We start from the raw sequence: 20725 nt of genomic DNA on the forward strand, positions 1-20725 counted from the left end.
CCCAAACTGTATCTCTATATATATGAATACTTTTTAAGACTAGATGAAAAATACTGCTCAAAAATTAGTACTCCTGGAAGGAAACCTGAAGGGGAAAGTTTCCAAGTCTCTATTGCAAGTGAGTTGCTTTTTGGACTTAGCTGGATTTTCATTGCACTATTCCTTCTGTGGCTTCCAATTAGAAAAGACTGAGCATTTGTTTTCTTCTCTGAACTTCAGGTATGAATTATTGTTTAATTGCTACCACTGCTGATTACTTAAAAGTACATGTAATACCACTATTAAATACGTATTTTACATCTTGATTAACCCCCACTAATTGGATAAACAGAGCATTTGCTTTGTTTGTAACCCTAAATGTGTTTCCCCTTCAAATGCAGGCTGGAGCTATGTATTCATTTCCCCTTATTTTTAGAAGTTTGTTACTTTTGTTGTTTCTGTAGCTATGGAGCCCCAGTAAGGAAACCATGGCCTTCCATTACCCAGCTGCTGGACTAAACCTCTCCTGGAATCCCCCTTATGTCCAGCTGTTGGGGTCAGATAGCTTCAGAAGCATCTGCTGCCATGCCAGGGGGTATCCACAAAGACACATATCCCTTCTGAAGTAGTAGTGGGGGTCTCAGGGGCTTTGTTTAAGTGTCAAAGCTGTGGCAGGTCCACAATGTCCCTTTACTGGCTGGTTCTTCAATTTGACACAATTGAGAAGGGGTAAGCCTTGCTGGTATGGTGTAAGGATTGCTGCTATCAGACAAAGATCTTACAGATATAAACTGCATTATCTAGAACCTTTTTATTCTGATTTTGGGTTGTAAATTTATAGGCAAGCCTGGCAGAGTGGGGCTGAGGTGTCATCTGTTGATATCTCAACTCTTTGCAAGTAAAAGAGTGATGGCAGCTACTTCATTGTCCACCTTCTGTATTTAGGGTCTGAGGTCTCTGCAGGAGGAGACTGCCTCTTGCCAGGTGAGTAAGTAGCTCTGCTCTTCTTTTTATTTTGTGTGACACAAAGAGCAAGTATTAGTAACAAATACAAAGGTTTGTCTTCAGTTTGTTCCTGAAACAGCAGTGGAGGTATCAGAGTGTCTACAACAGGGAGCAGACTGTGAGTGGATGCTGAGGGCAGTATTGACACTGAGGAGGAGTGCCTGGCTCTTACCTCTCCTCTGGGCAGAGGGCTTGGGCAGGCACCTCCAGCCCATGGTGCATCCTCATCTAACCAGGAGGTCTCCTGATTAGAGAGGGAGCCCAGGACCTGAGTGCCAATTTAAATTATTGCTTCATATTGTGAAGGTGAGTAAAATGGTTCCTCTTACCCCAGTCAACAGCATTCCTTCCCCAATGAGAGCCTTTCTGTACCCAGAAAGTAACAGACAATAAGACTGGAAACAATTTCTTCACACTATATTTTTACCTGTTTTATTTAGGTTTTGACTAGAAATGTGCCAAATTTTCAGAAAGACAACAAGCAGACCACTTTTTCATCCCACTGACAGTTTGATTTTTGCAGATTTCTGCACTCTTGGCTTTTACAACACAGAAGAGTTCGGATTTTTTTCTTAATCTTGTAATACATTTTTTTCATGACAATTTATGAGTTTTTCCTGGCTGCTTTTGGGTTTGGAATTTTAAAAAACAAACAATTGTTCTTGCCTTTTTATTTTACTTTTTTTTTTGTGAACAGCACTTGCCCACCTTGTCTTATAAAAATTAAATCAGATGGATCAGAGATCAACTGAGCTGGGATGGGGTATATTCTTTTTTAATCTGCAATGCTGATATAAAACTTCTTTTAATTTTTTCACATATCCTATGAAGACACTGCTTGAAGTGTCTAAGTAATTTTAATCAGAGTAGTGATTATTTTTTGCATTGAAATACAAGCCTAACTTACCTAGAAGAAAATGTTCTGGCTCAGCACAGGCTTTGCTAGACTGTGCATCCAAAATCTATTTCTTTCAAGATCCTTTCCTTCTCCATAGTTCAGAATTGCCTTAGTGCATGCTCATTTTTTGAAATGCACCTGCCTTGATTACACACAGGGAGACAAATTTTGATGAGCTGCCAGTATTGGCTTAACTCTGCTCCTGCTTCTGGTAGCTACAGAAATTACACCATTGATTTCAATGAGAACAGAATTAAGGCAAATGTAAATTCCTTCTGGAAACATAACCCCACACTGTTAATCAGTTGTATTTAACTACAGCAGTTAATAAAAAAACTCCAAAAGATAAATAATAATAATCAAGTTCTGCCTGCTTAAAAAAACCCCACAAAATCCTTTAAAATCATGTAAAATAAAACCTGCTTTTTTGTAAACAGGCAATACTGAGTAAGCAGGAATTCATGGTCCTATTTGGATGTTAATTGTACTGGAATATTTGAACAGGGATTGGTCAAAGGCCTAAAACACCTAAATACTTTAAAATACATTTATAAATAATCATTCTTCATACATCATAATTGTTCTTTCCACACATCAAAAACACAGACTTCTGTATTCCCCAAGAAAAAAAAAATGAAGGATTACTTTTGCTTTTGGCACAAAAAAGTAAAAATGAAGAACAAGCACCACCCTTACGGGAGTGCATGAAACGCTACCAAATTGGTCTTTATTTGCCTTAGGGCTTTTTTTTTACAAAAGTTTTAAATATAGGTTAATATGTAAACACTGTGCACACACTGAGAGTTTGATCCTGGCCCGTTGAAATCAATGGCAAATTTCCCATTAAAGCAGCAGTGCAGGGTCAAGCTCCTCGCTGGTAAGGTGTGTGCAGGCCTAAGTCATTGAGGGATTCAGGAAAGCAGGAGCCCAGGCGCTGCTTTCAAAACCAGCTGCCAGCAGAGTCCGACTTGGCGCCGAACACCTTCTTGCACATGTTGGAGTTTTCCTGGTGCAGGGGGTATTCATTCCCGGCCAGCGTGGCTGCCTTCCCCCTCCTGGCCGTGTAGCGCCTGCCGGAGGGCAGGCTCTCGTACTTGGTCATGTGAGTCCTGCAAAGACACAGCACCGGGCTCTGCCATCAGCAGCTCCGTGCACAGCTTGCACCCGGCTACCAACACCTTGCACACAGGCCAGGTGGCCCTGCCACAGTCAGCAGACATAATCAGCAGATGTTTCAGTAGCTGCAGAATAGCAGACACTGTTTTCTTAGGATTTCCTGAAGATTCTCAAAGTCTTAAAATACTCAGGTTTTAACCATCTTTCAGACGAGAAAAACCTGAATGGAAATCTGGCACAGGCTCTACAAATGTTATCTTCCTTAGGTTTTAGCAAATAGGGATTAGGAGAGAGCAGTATTCCCAATAGAGCCAATTTAATTACTATTCTTTGGCTACTGAAGAGCATCTTTTTAACCTTATTGCACAGTTGTTTAGTTTTCAGGAAAACTGGTGCCTTAATAAAGTATGATAGAACACAATGGCTGCAGGAGTACCAGACCAGGTACTTTTGTTGACATGAATAAATAGCAGATGATGAAGAGAACTTTTGACTTCAGCTCATGTAGGGCTTTGCACTTCCTTTCTCAGTAGTGTAATAGAGAACTACTGCTGGCAAAACCTGAGGTCACCATCAGAACTGATTGCACACAAGGGCACTACCGTCCTGCCACTTAAGTTAATTCACTTGCAAAATCAAATTAAAGAATTGGACTGAAGTGCCCATTCAGAGCTGATCAGTTGTGATCTTCAGAAAGGTTATTTCTGAATCTCAGGGAGGAATGGGTTAGCAGAGAGGTCAGTGTGCGTAACAGCCTGCACTGCACCTCATCATGTTAGGCTGGAATTTGGCCTCAGTGGATAATCTCGTGTCTGTGAAAACCAAAAGTTCCAGCAGCTGGCTGGGAAGACACTTCAGAAAGTGTGTGCTCTTAGTTCTTACCTGAATGGAGAGTCCACTCTATCCATCTGCATACAGACCAAAAATGGGTACTGTGAAAACTGCACTGTGGAGATGAAGTCTAAAGCTGTTTCTGTTTCCAAAGTGGTTTCCATACCAGTTTTTACAAAGAAGGAATCCACCTCGGTGTTACCAGCTACGAACATGGCTACCCTACAAAAAAAATTAGGCATTACAATTGTTTCAAAACACATTAAAAAAGAGGAAATTGAATTACAAGTAGTCCTACCACACAAACAAAAACTGCCCTCAAAGGAGCCTGTTCTTCATGTAAAGGTATATAAATTCACACAAGACCAGTGGGAACTGGTATTATCCAGGTGGAAAGGAATAAAGAAGTAAAGATATTCTCCCATGCACGTAACTATTTAATTCTATTTATTTAGTTGCTTAATTCTAACTAATCTGCAAGGTCTTTTATATTTAAATTTGTGTCATTGGTGCTACCTTGGCTCAGAAGCCTGAGGTGCCTACAGCTACAGCGTGTGCTGGGGGTATCTCACCGGTTCTTGACGTTGGTTTTGGATTCCCGGTACCACAGGCTGAACTCCATCCCTCCGGAGATGTCGATGGCCAGCCCACCCATGAACTCTGCACTGGCTGTGGGCCCAGACTGCAGCTGGATTTCCTGGAGCCATGGCAAAGCACAGATTACTGACTGCACACCTCAGAGGTTTCCTTATTCCCTTTGGTCCTGCACTCACACCACTTGCCATTTTGCAAGAACAAAAAGGAATAGAGGGATTTTCTGAAAGGATGGACAAAACATCCTGATGTACATCCCTCCCCCAGAAATGGGATGAAGCTACAGCAAGGCACCTTGCATCCTTCCCCTCTCCTTGGGTGCCAGCTGGCACCATTTCTGCACAGAGTGTCACTGCAGGGAATACCATGTCTCCAAGAGCTACGACACAAGCCCCATGGAGGTTGTGACAGCAGTCCAGCTAAATCAGATTGAACTCTTTGCTGGAAGCCCAGCACAGGTGCAGTGCAGTGTGACCAGCACCCCTGAGCAGAGCTGTACTGGCAGTAGGATGCTGCCGCTTGTGCAGTGGCTCCAAACCCACCATATGACAGGAATTACATCTTCAGTGGCTGGATGGCCAAACCCATCAGGTAATGCACCTTAATTCACATTAAATGCATTTTCTATCAAATATCAAATGTGCTCATGGCTTCATGAAACCTGTAAGGCTGGACTGGAAACACATCCATAAAGTCAATTTCGGAAGCGGTAATATAGCTCAGGGTCATGACAGTTCATTCCTTTTAAGGTTTGACACACAGCCAAGATTTCAGGGTTCATCCAGCTTGGCAATCTATCTCTCTTTATATATTTGTCCTGCTTCCCTAAGAACTAGTGGATTAATTCACCATTTTAAAAGAAATGTTAATTTGGGAAAAGCTTCTTTTGATCATGTGCCTCACATACAGGACACCTTCTTCAGTCTGACAGATGGTTTTTGCTCTCCTTTCAGGTTTCTGTGCCTGTGATATTTTCAGCACCTGTAATGTTGCAGGCCTTTATAGGACATGTAGAAATGTCAATTTCCTGCCCTTTTTTGATGTCCAGGCACCCTAGAAGTCTCTATTCTCTTCTTAGCTATTCAGTAGTCCAGTGGCTCCAACTAATGCCGTCCCAAGATTTAAGAAAGAAGCAAGCAGAGAGTCAGTCTAGCTTCCTAATCCCTATAGCAAGGAGCAACATCAGGGAAGGGTTTTGTTCAGAACATTAAAGTTATCTGGCTGTAATCGAAGACTCAGATAATTATGGTAGCTGTACATGGTTACTTCACCTTTTAGGGTAAGTTAATTATCCTTGAAATTATTTCCTTGACAGAACCAGCTTGGCAGAGCCATCTTGGCAGTCAGTTGCTGCTAAAGTGGGCTTGAGATTTAAAGAATGCAGTGGGCTGGCTGTGGCTTATAAATCCAGCATGACCCCAGCAAGTGTGGTCATATGATGCTCTGATTTCTTATTTTCACCCAAGTTAAAATCATGGATTGAAATTGAAACCTTTCTGAAATCAAAGGGAGTTTTTATACTGACTGCAATGAGACATAAAATACTTCCCTTGTTGGTCTGTTTAGGTGTAGACATAAAGCTTGTTTTACTTTATTTTACTTTGCTCTTAATTGGGACTGGGTTGGTGGGTAGCTGCTAATGAGTGAGGAGGTAACAGTATACATGCTGGCAGAGATATGTACACACAACCAGAGGAGCAGATATTTTTAGATGTATTGTCACATTGCACCCAAGAATATTAAAGTAGGCTGGGTTTACAAAGGCTGCATGGTTCAAGACTTAAATGCTACCTAGAATTAAGCTGTATTTGTCACTGAAACCAGCAGAGAAGTTAAGGAGCACTTGTCTTGTGTTTTACTAGCTCATCTATTTCCTTATTTATAGCTCAGCCCTGTCCCTCATCTCATGTGCAAATCCAATCCAGGCTGATGGGAGGTGTAAATCACAGGGACCCAGCCTCCTAAGGAGAAGTATTTTCCTTTGCTTTCCTATTTTAAGCTTTGTGTCTCATTTGCAGTGGAAAATGTGACCCAAAAGATCAGAATCAGTCATTTTTTACTGTTTAAAATGCTGAAATGTGCCATGTTTTAATAAGAAAGTGTCTTTATGTAGTGCACTGTAATGCAATCTTACTGTAATGCAATGCAGAGATGGCTGCAACAAGCACTTCTCTGGGAACTGACTACCTTCCACTGGGATCTGGCTTTCAAGTGGCTTCTCTGACCTATCAATACAGTATTTCATTTCTCTGGGCTTCTGGCAGGTGTGTTGCCTAGCAGAACTATTAACACTGCTGAACTTTAATGCAGGTGACTTAGGAGTCTCAAAAACAGTTTTATGAGAGCTGTTTATTTTATAGCAGGAATATAACTTCTGGTTATTCTTAGTCCTGAAACAACACTGTGGCCACAGGGAAGTGCCAACACCATGCTGATGTGCTGTTAAGTTGGAGTGTAGCTATAAGACCATTCTTAGAAAGATGGGCTGTGCTTGAAAGGCAGCTCAGCCTGAAGCTGTGTTCAACAGCGCTTTAAACCATTCCTGCCCTTGTGGGGTGTGGAGGTAAGACTAAGGCTTCCAAAAAGGCAGTGACTGACTGAAAACACTGCACCCTGACATTGTTAAAAATGTCCCACAGTCCCAGCCTGGCTGCCCCAGACTTTTGAGAGGCTCTCCAAAGGCAAGGAGTGGAGAATTTGCTGGCGGGCAGAGTTCTAAGGGTGCCCAGCCAGCTGATTCAGCCAGAGTATGTCTGGAGCTTCGTGCATGCACAGCAGTTGGAAATATTTAGTTCTCTAAATGTTCCCTGTGCTCAGGACTAGACATGATTATCTTTCTCACCTCTGCGGTCTGTTTGTTAAATAGGTCACAGCAAAGTTTTTGCCCATAATCTGTGTGTGAACTGTAAAGCACTGCTGGAATGAGCTTTAGTTAGCCAATTTGGGCACTACTTGGGAAGCCCTCTGGACTCAAAATACCGTTAGAAGGAGCTGAGCTGGGTTCTGGATGGGGAAATGTGTCATGTGCAGAGGGTGTTTCTGTGTAATTTTGAACAGAGTGGATTATCTCATCATCTACTTCTGGCATTTTCTTTGGCCATGAATTAAATGGGAAAAGCCAAAAGTAAAGTTTGAGACTGCAGATGTTTTGTGAGCTGAGTACAGCTGTTAAATCCACAGGTTCTAAGGAGATCCCAGCTTGGGAAGAACAAAGATATCAAACCAAGCGCTGACCCTGCACTTTGAGAGAGATGTCTAGATTCTTAGTCCTCCAATAACACATTATGTAGCCAGTTATATTTCTATGTGAATCTGTTTAAGCACAAAATTAGCAAATCATTTAGGGTGACAGTTGCATAAAAACTGTGTAATCCTCATTTTAATTCCTTGCTTTGCTTAGAAATAAACAGTTGAAATTTGGACCTCTTAGCATTGTTCTTTGAAGGATAGTTCTCTGATTCATTCACCTGACAATTATTGCCTACCTGGACACAAGGTTCCTGGACAGCTTGTGAAGAGGAAAACTTAGGTGGTTGCATGGGACAAGACTGTATTACAAGAAACTGGGGAGGTCATAGCTGAGAGCAATATGAGTTTGCAACAGGAAACTCAGTTGCATTTGCTTTTGTTAAGTTTCTGGTTTATTTTCGAGAATATCTGTTCTCACCTTTGTTCTAGGTTGCTTTTCATGTAATTTCATTCTGGTTTTTAATACCCATGACTTTTCTATTGCTCTCCTAGTAAAGGTAATCTGTATAACACTGGTCAAGTTTATCAGCATTGAGAATAAAGAAAATAAGGTGTCCTACAACAGCAGTGTGGGAGAGGAACCATCTGTGCTTAAGAGACAGAAAAAGAAGCAAACAGTGTGCTGTTAGTACCTGTAAGAAATCTGTGAGGAGGACAAGTCCTTTCACCACATTCATGGGATCTCCAGTTGCCGAGAGCATTTTAGACATTAAATCACCATACCCTTGGAAAAATGTCACTGGCCTGAGCTGGAAACCAAACAGAATGGCTGACATGCCAGCAAAGGAGTCTAGGTTTTCCTCGCCTTCATCAGGAGTTGCAGCTATTATGGACTCCAGACCCTGAGCTTCGAGAACCACCTACAAAGGAACAGTGATACAGAATCAATGAGAAAATCCTGCCCGACTCAGACTATTAACAACACCACATATTTTCTTTATGTCTAAATGCCTAATGCTAATTTATGTAGTTGTAGTGGAAAAGGTATGAGGGTAAGACTTAATGGAACTAGGAGGAGTACTTAGAAAAATGGAAAATAAAATAATCTCATGCCATGTTTTTGCCCTTTAGGTGCTGAGCAGGATTTACCCACATGCAGATCATAATTCTAAGACTAGTTTTCTTTCAAACACATTTTCCTTTATTCATATAACTATTTTTCAGGGACAGGTGGGAGGAAAGGCCAGAGGTGTTCCACTGCAATATTTTTGTCCTGCATAAATTTAGGAGAGTTATAATACTGAAGATTCTTGCCAATATCAAGAAAATTCTAAAACACAGACATTAAAATCTGTTTGATTTGTACATTTGATCTACTCCTTGAATTTCCATTCTGAGACATAACCTGAACTGGGACCTGATTTTACAAACTCACAAAGCTTTTATTGATTACATCAGAGAAACAGTATAGGCTTTACACAGACACAGACCACAATGTATGATGAAGAACAAAACACTTGTTTTGTTTATGGTAAACATATGCCACATTCTGGGGTTTTCCCCTGTTATTGGTTTTCCCCTGTTATTGGCTTGTTCTGTGCCCAGTGCAGCAAACCTTATGGTCTTAAGCATTAGCTGAATTGATTTGGAAGCTGTAAGAAAAGGACCACATACTGGCTAAGTTATTGTGCACAGTGTGGCAGTTACCTGGATGGCATGAAGGTCAGTGCTTCTGTCAAAAACACGGATGTTCATGTTACTTCTCCGTAAAATGCCAGAGCCGGAGTAGAGGATGTCGAGGCTGTACGTGGATGACACATCAGGACCACCTTAGTTAAAAAAGAAAGAAGGTACCTGTGACTACACTAGTGGATTAATGAAATGTTTGGGAATACAAAGAGGGTTCAAAGGCAGTTTCATGGTTACATACGTGTGATATATCCAGTGTAGGCAGAGGAAGAGCCCATCTTGGAGAAGCGATCGTAGTTATGGGCACGCATGTCCTTCAGAACTTGCCTAACTGTTTTGCTGCGGTATTTCAAAACAAACAAACAAAACCACTGAGATACAAAAATGTTACAGTACCATGCATTACTTTTTCATAGAAAGATCAAATTTGAGAGAGGGTGAATTTCCCAGTAGGAAAGAGGGTCTTCAAAACCCTCACCTTTTCCCACTAAAAATCTGCCCTAACCCAGAGTCTCTCTTTCAATTTCATGTACTCCCTGCAGTCATAGGAAGAAAGGCAAGCAAAGATCTTGCTTGAAAAATAATGTTTTTAAGAAGAAGATATATATTGATTATTTTCATTCTCACACTCTGATGTTTAAAATTTTTCCACATCACTGGTTTTGAAAATACAAAAGCAAGGGACCATTTGAGAGAACTAAGATCAACAGAAGACATTTTTCACAGTAATGCAAGTCAGATGCCCAAATATTTTTTGTACCTGTGAAAATGTGAATAGCTATTAAAATAATGACATTGAAATTAAGGGATTTATTCTGAAATAATAGTACAAGGGACATTAAGATATTCTTTTATACTCTCCTTAAGTTTTAGTAATTCATGAGAACCTGTGTGTTCTCTGTAAGAAAGGGCTGTATTTATTTACACTGAACTTAATGTACCTGGCAGGCATTTCAAAGCGCAGTATATCTTGGATCATGGAGAGCATGTACTTGTTCATTTCCATTGGCAGTTCCCCAATGGAGAGCAGGATGTTTTTCACTTCCATGTAGGATGGGTTACTGTTTAAGATGATGGCAGCTGCTGTGGTTCTCACTGTCTTTTCGTGGATTTTGCGAGTCTGGTGGTATATCCTGTTCATTGTTTCCTTCACCTGGTCAGGAAACACATTATTCACTCAGTGCTCATGCAGATGACTGGGCAAAGTACAGGTTGGAATCTCGTTTATAATATCAGCTTAAGTTAGCTTAGTTAGCTCCATAGCTAAGGCTAATACATAAGGATATATTTTCAGCATCATGTTTTTCATGGTCCTTTTGGAATGTTGAGACATGTATAGCTCAGTGACCACAAGGACAAGTGGGACATCTGTTATGTTCTCTCAGCCACAGACCAAATACAGCCTTACACACTGGTTTTCAAAGCGGGGCTGTAAATAAGTAGCAGCACTAAGAACAAATGTAGCAGTGGTTAGACAGAGATTTTCTAGACTGTCAAGGAAACATTACTTTAAAAACCAAGAATATTGTTATTTTAATTTTCTAGATAGTGCCTGTGGTGGCGTGTCCCTGAGAAGATTGTGACACATCTTTGTTACAGGGGAGTCTGTGGAAAGTCATGTAGTCCCACTGAATGGCCTCCTATATGCTTATTGCAGAGCAGTACCCTGACAGCCTCAATCCTGATGGCCAGCTGCAGGTATGAAATGGAATGCAAGGTAATGCAGCAGAGGCAAGACCTCTTGTCCCACTGTTTTCTATGTCTTTTCCTATTATTAGAGGCTGCAGGATAAAATGAAGCTATTTTACCCTTCTCTTACTTTGCGTGCTCTCCCTGTGTGAAAGCACAAGAAGAACAGGGGCTGCACAGGTGCCCAAGTGCTCCCTCTGGCGAGCAGAGCCCGGTTTTCTCCGCAGACTGCATGCCACTTTTGGTGGCTGTGTGCGACCCTGGAGCCAAGGGCTGACTAGCACTTGCCCACCAGTCCATTCCTTGCCTTCAGCATGTTGACTGCACCACATAGCTTGGTGCCATCAGCAAATTTGCTGAGATTGGACTCAACCTCACTGTCTATGTCGGTGATGACAAGAAATTAATTCTGTGAATTTACCCTATATTTTTAATACAGTCTCCTGCACTTCTTTTCTTGGGCAGTATATTTTCTTACCTCTTTGGTGAGAAAAGAAGGATCATATCTCTGCAAGGCAGTGGCAGCAAGGCTGCTGATGGGCCCTTCTCCTGACTCAGCATACTTCAGGAGCACTGGAATTGCTTCAGGAAGGAGTGCGTTCTTCAGTGCCAGCAGGTACATCTGCACGTTGTCATCTTTGTTGGCCTTCTCCAGTCTATTCAGAATCAACCTTTTGGCTTCCACAACAGCCTAAGAAAATCAACAGCACATTAAATGGTGATCATAAACCTCCCTTTTTCCCTTGCAGGAGCAGAAGGGGCAGGGCTGGGTTCTGGCATGTTTTTGTGGCACAGGGCTAGCAAAGGTTTCATTTGTACATTGATGGCTTCCTTCAAGCATAACCAAAGTGACTGCAGCTACAGTGACACCTAATCCAAAGTTTTATCACTTGCCAGCTGCTCTTGACCTGATTCAGGGACTTCACAGGTCCTCCTTGTGGGGCCAACAAGTTTCCACAAAAAAAGGCAAGGGAAGTGTTCTTCAGTGCCTCAGAACATGATGTTATAAAACTACTTGGCAATTAACAAGGGAGATTAAAAGGGCCTGTTCAGGTAATTAAAAGGGCTCTGTATTTTTTCAGTGGTGTGCTGCAGTGCTGAACAACACAGATCCAGCAGCCTTGTCTGATCATTCTCATCCTCTAACACCAGCATCTACTCAGTTCACGCTCAGAGTAAAAGTCTTCCTCCTTCTATGCATGTTCAGGGCACAGTTGAATATTTGAATCAATGAATTTTCTTCACAGTGGTGAAATAAGCTAAGGTGATTGCAAACAATAAACAGATCCTGAGTTGGCCAGTGTTTCTCTGAGGATATGCAAAGCTTTTGGACAAGACAGCACAAGCACTGCTTCTGCTGACAGGTTCAGCCACAGAAATGGGAAAAGACAAGACCAAAGCCTAAATCTGACAAAGTAGAGGTCATTATAAAAAAAAAAATATAATCCTCTATCAAACATAGGAGTTCATGGACTTATTTTAAGTGGGAGAATCTGCTTCCCATGTCTGTCATGCTCCCCCAGTAATGTCACCAGGGATCAGTCCTGTGTATTGCAGACCAGAATTTCGGCAGCAGTGACCATCAGATACTCACTGGCAGCTTGCAGCCGTCCCTGTCACACAGCTTTCTAATGAGTGCTCCCATGACAATGACAAGAGTTTCTCTGATTTCTTGACTGGCAACATCCCCCTTGAACTTCTCCTGTCATGCAAAAGCAAAGCTGTTTAGTGTCTCAGTGTAAACGTGACAAGCCACACTGCTGTGGGTTCAACAGGTTCCCTCATTTTCTGTGAACAATAATGCAACGCAAGGGCAGTGATTACCACAATGGCCTGGGCTCAGGCTAAGCACAGCACAGCTCTATCATTACATATATATAACATATAATAACTCAGTGCCATTTTCACCTTCAGTTACATTCAGTGTCTCAAGTAGATTCATTTGGAAAAAAAAAAGGGGATTTACAGTTCTGATTACAGGACTTTCATAAGGCAACAATCAAACAATCCTCAAATTATTTTCTTAACATTCAGTATTATGTTTCTTTTTCAAGTAATGGATTTTGGTAATATTTCACAAAGTAATTAGATTTTCAGTCTGGACATAGGAATGTTTGTTGCTTGCAGGCTCTATGTTAATAGCACACTTATAGGAAACCCTGGAAGGCATAAAGAAAGGAAAATTAGAAACAGCAACAGTTGTTTCTACTTCTCTTCCCCTTTGACTGGGACAAGGCATAAGAGTATTAGCTCTGTTGTATTTGTTTTGTCCTTGGACTTACAGTTAATGATTTCAGGAGCATTTCACTGGGGTGAGAAGCAAATCCACAGGCATACAGGAACCGCTCCTGAAGGATAAAAGTGCTTGCATCCTTAAAGTCAAGAAACTCCAGCACGGCCTCCAGTGATTCTGGGGTCTGAGCCGAGGTTACAGCATCCACTACCTGTGGACTACAAAGAAGTGCAAATTAAATGAACATATCCTTGCAATGAACCAGTCCATACTGAAAAGACTTGGTTGGATATTGAGAGAAAGAAGCTTATGTACTGAAACAGCTCTTCATTGCAAGTAAGAGAATCTTTTACTCTTGTTGGAAAAAATGTCCCTGAACTTTCACCTCAAAATGGTACACAGATTCATATCCATGGATAGTATTTTAATTTATGCAAATAAGGGACCAAAAAAGTTTAAAAACCCAACTATCACATGTGTATTAAAGCTACAGGAAAAGGCTGCAGCTATAAAGAAGTGTTTTAGTACTGCATGCACAATGAAACATAGAGAAAAGGCTTCTATGCTGCCTGAGTGACTCTCAGGTTTATCTCCACTGCTAACAACGGCTACAATTTATTTGAAAGATCCTGACCATATGACTCAGAAATGCTTTTCAACCCTCAAGTTTCAGTGTGCATGCTGTTCACAACCAAACTCTAATACTAGGACAATTCCCAGGCATCAATGTTGCCTGGGAACACTTTGTTGTATTTCCTATTGAAGGAAATCAATGGGAAGTCAAGAACAAGTTATAGGGTGTTTCAGAACAACCATTTGGTTTAAGAACCTTCGGCTAAACTACAAACCATGTTGGCCTTGCACTGTAGATACAACCCTGGTGGCTGAAGGATGTGCTGAAAATTTATTATATTACAAGAACAAACATAACTTAAAAAAAAATCCTTTTCCTGTAGACAGTACTGAACAGGTTTGCATTGCTAAGACATCACCAGAACTCAATCTCTTTGTATGCAATTTGCCCTTCTGCATTTTTCAGTAACTTAAACCTTTTAAAAGATTGTTCATGGTAACTTACAGAAGTTCTTTATTTTCACTTTTAATAATTTTCAGTATCTCTTCCTTTGTAGCTTTTCTGATGTTTTGAATGAAGGACAAAAAGCTTTTTGCTGCATCAGGTTTGGAAAGTTTGTCAGGATGCATTTGTTCTCTGATGTTCTTCCAGTGCTCAGAAAGCTGCAAAACAATTCATATTATGTCAAATCTCTCAGATTATAGCTTCAGTTCTCAAAATCAGACTAAATAAATGCTGATATGATTTCAGCCACTTTGAGCAAATGCTGTTGCTCAAAGTAGCTGAAATCCAACGGACTTATGATCCTTTAGCTCAGTATTAGGTAATTTATGATATCCCAGCACAAATATCTTAGAAATCTTTCTATAGCTGTCTCTCTTCCAACTCTTTATTATTTTCCTGATGTTGTACATGACCTTCACTGCAATCTTTTTTGGAACAATAAAATTTATTATACTGTAACTGGAATAAAGGGAAATCTCTTCTCTTGCAAATTTACTGTGCTTTCTGGTGAATATTGTGTTTGCTTTATGTTCCCATTTTTTCCTAAGTAGATTTAAAAAAAATAAAAGGGAGATGCACAATCCCCAATTCACTAATTAATCATGTTTTTTGAGAAGATGGTAATTTTGGGTTAGTACAGAACAGGATTAAATGTCCAAGAAGTTAGTCTCATTTTTTTTCATAAATTTTCATTAAAAGGGATTTGTAGCTATTGTAGAAAATAAAAGGTAAGATGCTGGTTGCTGTATTTATTCCCACATCACATTTTTTACCTGAACAGGCCAACATGGTAGCAAAGCAGCCATATCTGTCCTTCCAGATATACTCCCATAAGAAACTGGTGTCAGTATTTTGACCTTTCTTCTCTCCCTTGCCTTTGCCTCTGTTATCTCAAGTTATCAAGAATATTCCTTGGTGAAAACTCAGCTGTTCTTTGCAACAGTCTTTACTGCAGTTTTCCCGAGTGGGAAATAACAGCAGCGCCCATCTGACCTTCACTAAAATAGTTCCCCTCTGTGGATTTTGTGTTGGGCAATAGCACTTGAACCTGCTGGCAATCAGAAGTATCATTCATCAGTACAGAGTGCAACTTCTATTGACTGTAACAAACAATAATTAGGCAACAATGATTGAGACATAGGATATTTCCTGAGGATTAATGACCAGCTGGGAGGAGCTCATGTTCTGAGGCACAGATGGGTCTTTTAACCTCAGCTGGTAATTAGTGCTTAGCACCAAGGTCAGTGTTGCTATTATTAACTGAAATTGGATAAATATATAGGTCACTTTTTATTCCCCCTGTTAAAGTTGCACCACAGCCCAGCAAAAAAAACCCTCTAACCTCATTACTCCTACATTTTCTCCTGTGCAAAGCCCAGCTGTGTGGGCTGGTCTTAGACAGTTTGGCCCATACCCTACAGACAAGCAAGGTGGGAGATGCAAGCTGGAGCTATCTCAAGAAAAAGAGAGTGGAGACCAAGCCTTCCTTTGGGGGATGCTCAGGAGCAGCTGCCATCTCCTGCAGTGACCATGGCATTAAAAACACCGTTCACCGTTGACTTTTCTGAGGGCCCTCATTCTCCTGATGTGAATGTTAGACAGTTTGGATTTAAAAACCCAAACATTCAGGCACAAGATGCACACACTTCCACATGGCAATTCAGCGTGGACACAGACCTGTGTTTCTCTGACAGAGAGATCAGAACAGAGGTCTTGTGGGCACTCTAGGAAAACTCCAACCAAACCAAGAGGTTCTAAACAGAGCAGGAGTTGGTTTTGAATGTCTGTGCATGACAGTTGCTTACCAATGTACAAAGGGTGGCTGCACAAGACAGAACAAACCCACCTCACCTTCAGAAGGGGCAAGAATCCTTCCCCATAGGAACCATGAGCATAAAAGAGTGTAAGATGCATAAGCTCTTCTGAAAAGAGCATGCTTTATGTTGTCTTAACACAGAAATCTAGACCTGATTTTAAGTGCAAACATTTGCCATAACCTCAGAGAAGCTAGTGCCGCCATCTGGGAAATGAGGGCAGTAATGGTTATTTTATCAAATTCATAAAGATAGAGATAAGACCTGTTACAATTTAAAAAGGGCTTTGAGAATGTAAAACCCTAAGGCATAGCATGTCAGCAGGGCATTAATGTATACCATGAAATATAAGTACCATATGCTATGTTGCTGCTTTGGATACAGTGTTCTGTTTATAGAGCCCATCTTTTCATAGCAGTTACTGAAAAATACAGTGAGAAAGCAGAACTTCATTCTCCCCGTGCCATTAGGTTTATAATGACATAGCTCAGTCCCCAGGCAGTGCTCTGGAATTATACCCTGTGTTTGTTATCTTGGTCTGAAAATTATAACTGCTAGGACAAACTCAGTCCCAAGTGACAAATTGGTCAGCACAAACCCCAACAGGCAGAGTCAGGGAAAAACCACCTGTCCCTACTCTGTTTAAGATGCCTTGATATTCCCTGCTCAGAACTGCCCCAGCACATGGGCAGCATCATTTCTATATTCCCCAAATATGTGTTTTTGGTCTTCCTTGTGGCTCAACAAGCATTAGATAAGAAAAATTATTACAGTGTAATGCTACTTCCAAGTAACTAGCAAAAGTTCCAATACAGGAACATGTTTGTGCTCATAGGAAGTATCTCTGGAGGACTAAAATTCTGTGTGCTGAACAGAAACTATATCTTGCTTATCAACACCAGAGAATAATGATCCTTAATGTTCCCATTCATTCCCCAATGGTAATAGCATTAATACTGTTTGCTAACAGTCACTGTAGTAATCTATTTAGTTTATGATGAATATCATGAGTAAAACAAAAGATGATACATTTACACTGTCATGCTCTTAGCCTACAAATATCTTAAATATAAAAAAACAAGGCAATGTTTTTCCCAGGGAAAAATGAGAACATTATTGGACTCCCCAAGAATACTAAAGCCCCATTTTATACTTGTAAAATACTTATAAAATCCTTTAAACAAAAGACTTTCTCGGGGTCAGGTAGTAAGAAGAGGTTAAATATACCACCAACAAATGCTTAGCCTGCCTGAGGAATGACTAATGAACTTGAATCCTAGGAACAGTTCAGCTCCTCCACGACAAAACTGTTTACAAACACCAGTCAGCAATCTTAAAATTAATTTCCACCCAGAGGAAATAAGGTGAACCCAGATCAAGGCTGGCAAGGTGAGATAAAACAACAGGGTGCTGTATTTTCTAGTGATCTGGAGAAATATTGCAGTCTTTAAAAGAGAGCAAAAAGGTTGGTACTTTTACTGGTAGATCTTACAACACTCTTGTGGGGTGAGCACCATTGCAACACTCCCGTACTCCCTACTCCAGGGTGCATTTTATATTGCTATGCTTGACCTGTCCTAGTTCTGCTTGGACAGAAAATTTGCTTTCACACTTGTCCGGCTCAGCTAAGCAACCTGATGTCCAATGAACCAGTGTTTACTTACTGAAGGGCACTTTTTGCATTCAGATTTCACTGGCTCTGCTTCCAGGGGAATGGCAACATAATTGGGGTCCAAGGTCTTGATCACACCAGCGACTTGCTTTGCAGCGATCAGTCCTGTCCCAGCTTGGACTGACTTCAGTTCCAGCCTCTGCCTGTACATCCACACAGTGAGGACACCATTAGAGCCGATCAAGGGGAAACAAAAAACCCCTCCACCGACAAAAAAATACAGAATACAGACTAGCTGAAATCTTATTTTAAAATGTTCAGAACATGGCAAGTCTGTGGGGGTTTTAAGGTAAGAGAAGCATCTGATACCAGCAAAATTATTGCTAGAGTTATGTGCAATAAAATACCTGTATGAGAGACTTTCTAAAGCACAGATTTGTAACACTTGATAAACAGTCTTCAGTATCCACATACATTCTGAAATGTTTCATATATTTGTTCTTAAAAGATCTGGAAAGTGAAATTTTTGAATGTACTTTTTCCTTTAAATATCTATTATTACTGAGATGCCTGAATCATTTATCGTGTATGAGTATCTCCACACTTTCAGTGTTTTGGAGTCTGGAGTCTAACACAGATCTAGGTTTCACGGTTGTTTCCTTTCTACGCAGTAGATTTTATTTTCTATACTTCCAAACTCTCATATGCTAGACATGGAAATCCAACAGAAGTATTTCTTGAGAAATGAGAAGACAGAACACCTATAGCACTAATGAGTAGATTAAAAGGGTTTGGCCAATTTCTGGTGTTTCCCATTAACTTCTTATGAATGTCATTATTTATTATTTGCGGTGTGGTAGAACCCTTAATCAAAGTTGGACCTGGTACCTGACACAGTTGGATATATGGATAAAAAGGAGACCTAAATCCTTACCTGAAGAGTTCACAGCCTTAGATCTCAATTCTATAAAACCTACACATGTAACCTGACTTGAACCACTAGTCCTGCCACCATCAATGACAGTCCAATTGCCCAACTTACTTTGAAACTATTTTGGCACCTGTTTTTCGCCGGTAATTCAGAGCGAAAACGAAATTTTCTTCTGCCTTAATGGATTTAATGAAGCTGTCTTCTAGCACATAAACTGTAGCAGATGTGGCTTTTGTACTGACATCCAATATCTGAAAATAATTAAAAAATAAAACAGAAAGAGGGTTATTCAACAAACAACAAAATAGGAAAAGAGCTCACTGTTCCAAATGAGGGCAAGACTTGTCATGAAGTAGAGCCATATGAAGAAGGTGCATATAGGCTGGCATCTCAAATTAAGCCTATGAACCAGGTTTTCAAGTGTCCTCTTTGCAGTAAGTAGCCAGTCATTTCTACACCATGCGCTTCAAATTCAGTATATACCAGGGTAAAAGACAGTAGGAGCAGGGTAGGAAGTTATGGAGCAGGCTGCAACTGAGAAAACATCCAGTACTACATTTGTAAGATATGCTTTAAATAAGACAAGAATCTTTCCCAGAGAAATAGCTTGTAAATGAGATTGTCATGTTCACAATCAAACAGATCAATGAGCAGATTGTCATGTTCACAGATCAAACAAGATGGCTGGTTTTGCTTCTTGTTTTGTAAACAAGACGACGTCTTTGTGGTGTGAAAATGGGGAACCCAGTAATGGCGTTAAGGCAGTTTATTAAGAGAGTGTGTGGTGACTTCATACTTCTCTGAGCTGAGAAAGGTCAGTTTCTGATGTGGAGAATCCCAGTGCCTTCAGCAGGTGTCCAGCCTGTCCTCAGCAGTGACTACTTAGTTTACTAACAGTGGAGGACCACTAGGGCTGTAGTAGGGTTTCATTTACCTCTTGGCACATCTCCTGTAATACACCTGTGCATTAGGAAAGCCTTTGACCTTACAGGCAAGCCTGACCAGGCTCCATTCAGGAGTCAGCATCTTGCCTGGCATTTACAGCAGATGGGGAAAAGGTTACTATTATCACTATGAGTGTATCTGTATCAGCTGAGTCAAAGTGGTTTACACCACAGGAGAATCCATTACCTGTTCTCTCCATGGGGAACTACATATGACATTTGGGCTAGTAAAACTACAAAATTTACATATAGAGTTTGCTTCCTCTAATGCCAGAAGGACTTCTGAGAAGATGAGTAGTAGCTGCTAAGAATATATTTTAAATAGGAAGAAAAGATTTTATTTTGTTAAAGAAATCATACCCGGTTGTGGCTGGTAAATTTTTTCCTTTCTATTTCACAGGAGTCCAGGTCTTTTATTTTAGTCACTTGATCTTGCCGCACGTGGTAAGTAGTGTCACATTTCCCAGAAATGTCCACCTTGGAAAAGAGAGTTAGATTAGGACAATTTCTTGAATTTATCTTTGGGACCCCCCAACACCTTCCAAAGATGAAGCATTTTCTCCACTGTTGGAATCCTGTACCTGAGATGCTGCACTGCTTGGGTTTATTTAACAGTTTTGAGGATGTCAGTGGTTCTAACTATCTGCTTTGGATTGGTAGGGGTACTGTTCATTAGATGGCTGGGAAGAAAAGTAACAATGGCTGTTTAAACAAAATAATTAGGAAATAGCAGGCAGCTTACACTACACTCACAAATTTGAGTTAAATTTGAGCTTTGTTTAAGGGGACAGGTTTAGAAATTTAACAATGGAAGGCAACTTAAATGGATGCAGCTAAATCAGTGCTGACTTTGTGTGGGTACTTGGATTTAGAATGCGACTCCACTGAATTGAATTTAAGAATCAGCCAACTTTAAACAGCAGTAAAATCTCTTTTATAGTGAGCTGGTTTAAGGTGGTTTATTACCAAATTGTGCTAAATTTATAAAGGCATTTTAAATCAAATGTATTGCACTACTTCTTTATGCTAATTGCAGTGATTTGATTTGTGTCACCAAATATGCAGAAGATTGTCGTTATGTCCCTAACCTCAAATGTTATCAAAGGACTGATTTCTATCACAT

General features: G+C 40.6%; 1 protein-coding gene across 1 annotated transcript in view; it reads right to left on the bottom strand.

Moving 5' to 3' along the window:
• Positions 1 to 2025: 2025 nt before the first annotated feature.
• Positions 2026 to 20725, bottom strand: part of MTTP (microsomal triglyceride transfer protein) — a 26987-nt gene continuing 8287 nt past the window's right edge. The window contains 14 exon segments of the mRNA XM_031066447.1: positions 2026 to 2991; positions 3881 to 4051; positions 4402 to 4526; positions 8305 to 8532; positions 9320 to 9441; positions 9543 to 9640; positions 10243 to 10454; positions 11469 to 11681; positions 12585 to 12692; positions 13273 to 13441; positions 14302 to 14459; positions 17780 to 17930; positions 18770 to 18909; positions 19963 to 20079. Coding sequence (XP_030922307.1) covers positions 2823 to 2991; positions 3881 to 4051; positions 4402 to 4526; positions 8305 to 8532; positions 9320 to 9441; positions 9543 to 9640; positions 10243 to 10454; positions 11469 to 11681; positions 12585 to 12692; positions 13273 to 13441; positions 14302 to 14459; positions 17780 to 17930; positions 18770 to 18909; positions 19963 to 20079 — 2181 coding nt within the window. The 3' untranslated portion in view covers positions 2026 to 2822.

The sequence above is a fragment of the Geospiza fortis genome, unplaced genomic scaffold (genome assembly GCF_000277835.1).
Source record: "Geospiza fortis unplaced genomic scaffold, GeoFor_1.0 scaffold11, whole genome shotgun sequence".
Classification (NCBI taxonomy): domain Eukaryota; kingdom Metazoa; phylum Chordata; class Aves; order Passeriformes; family Thraupidae; genus Geospiza; species Geospiza fortis.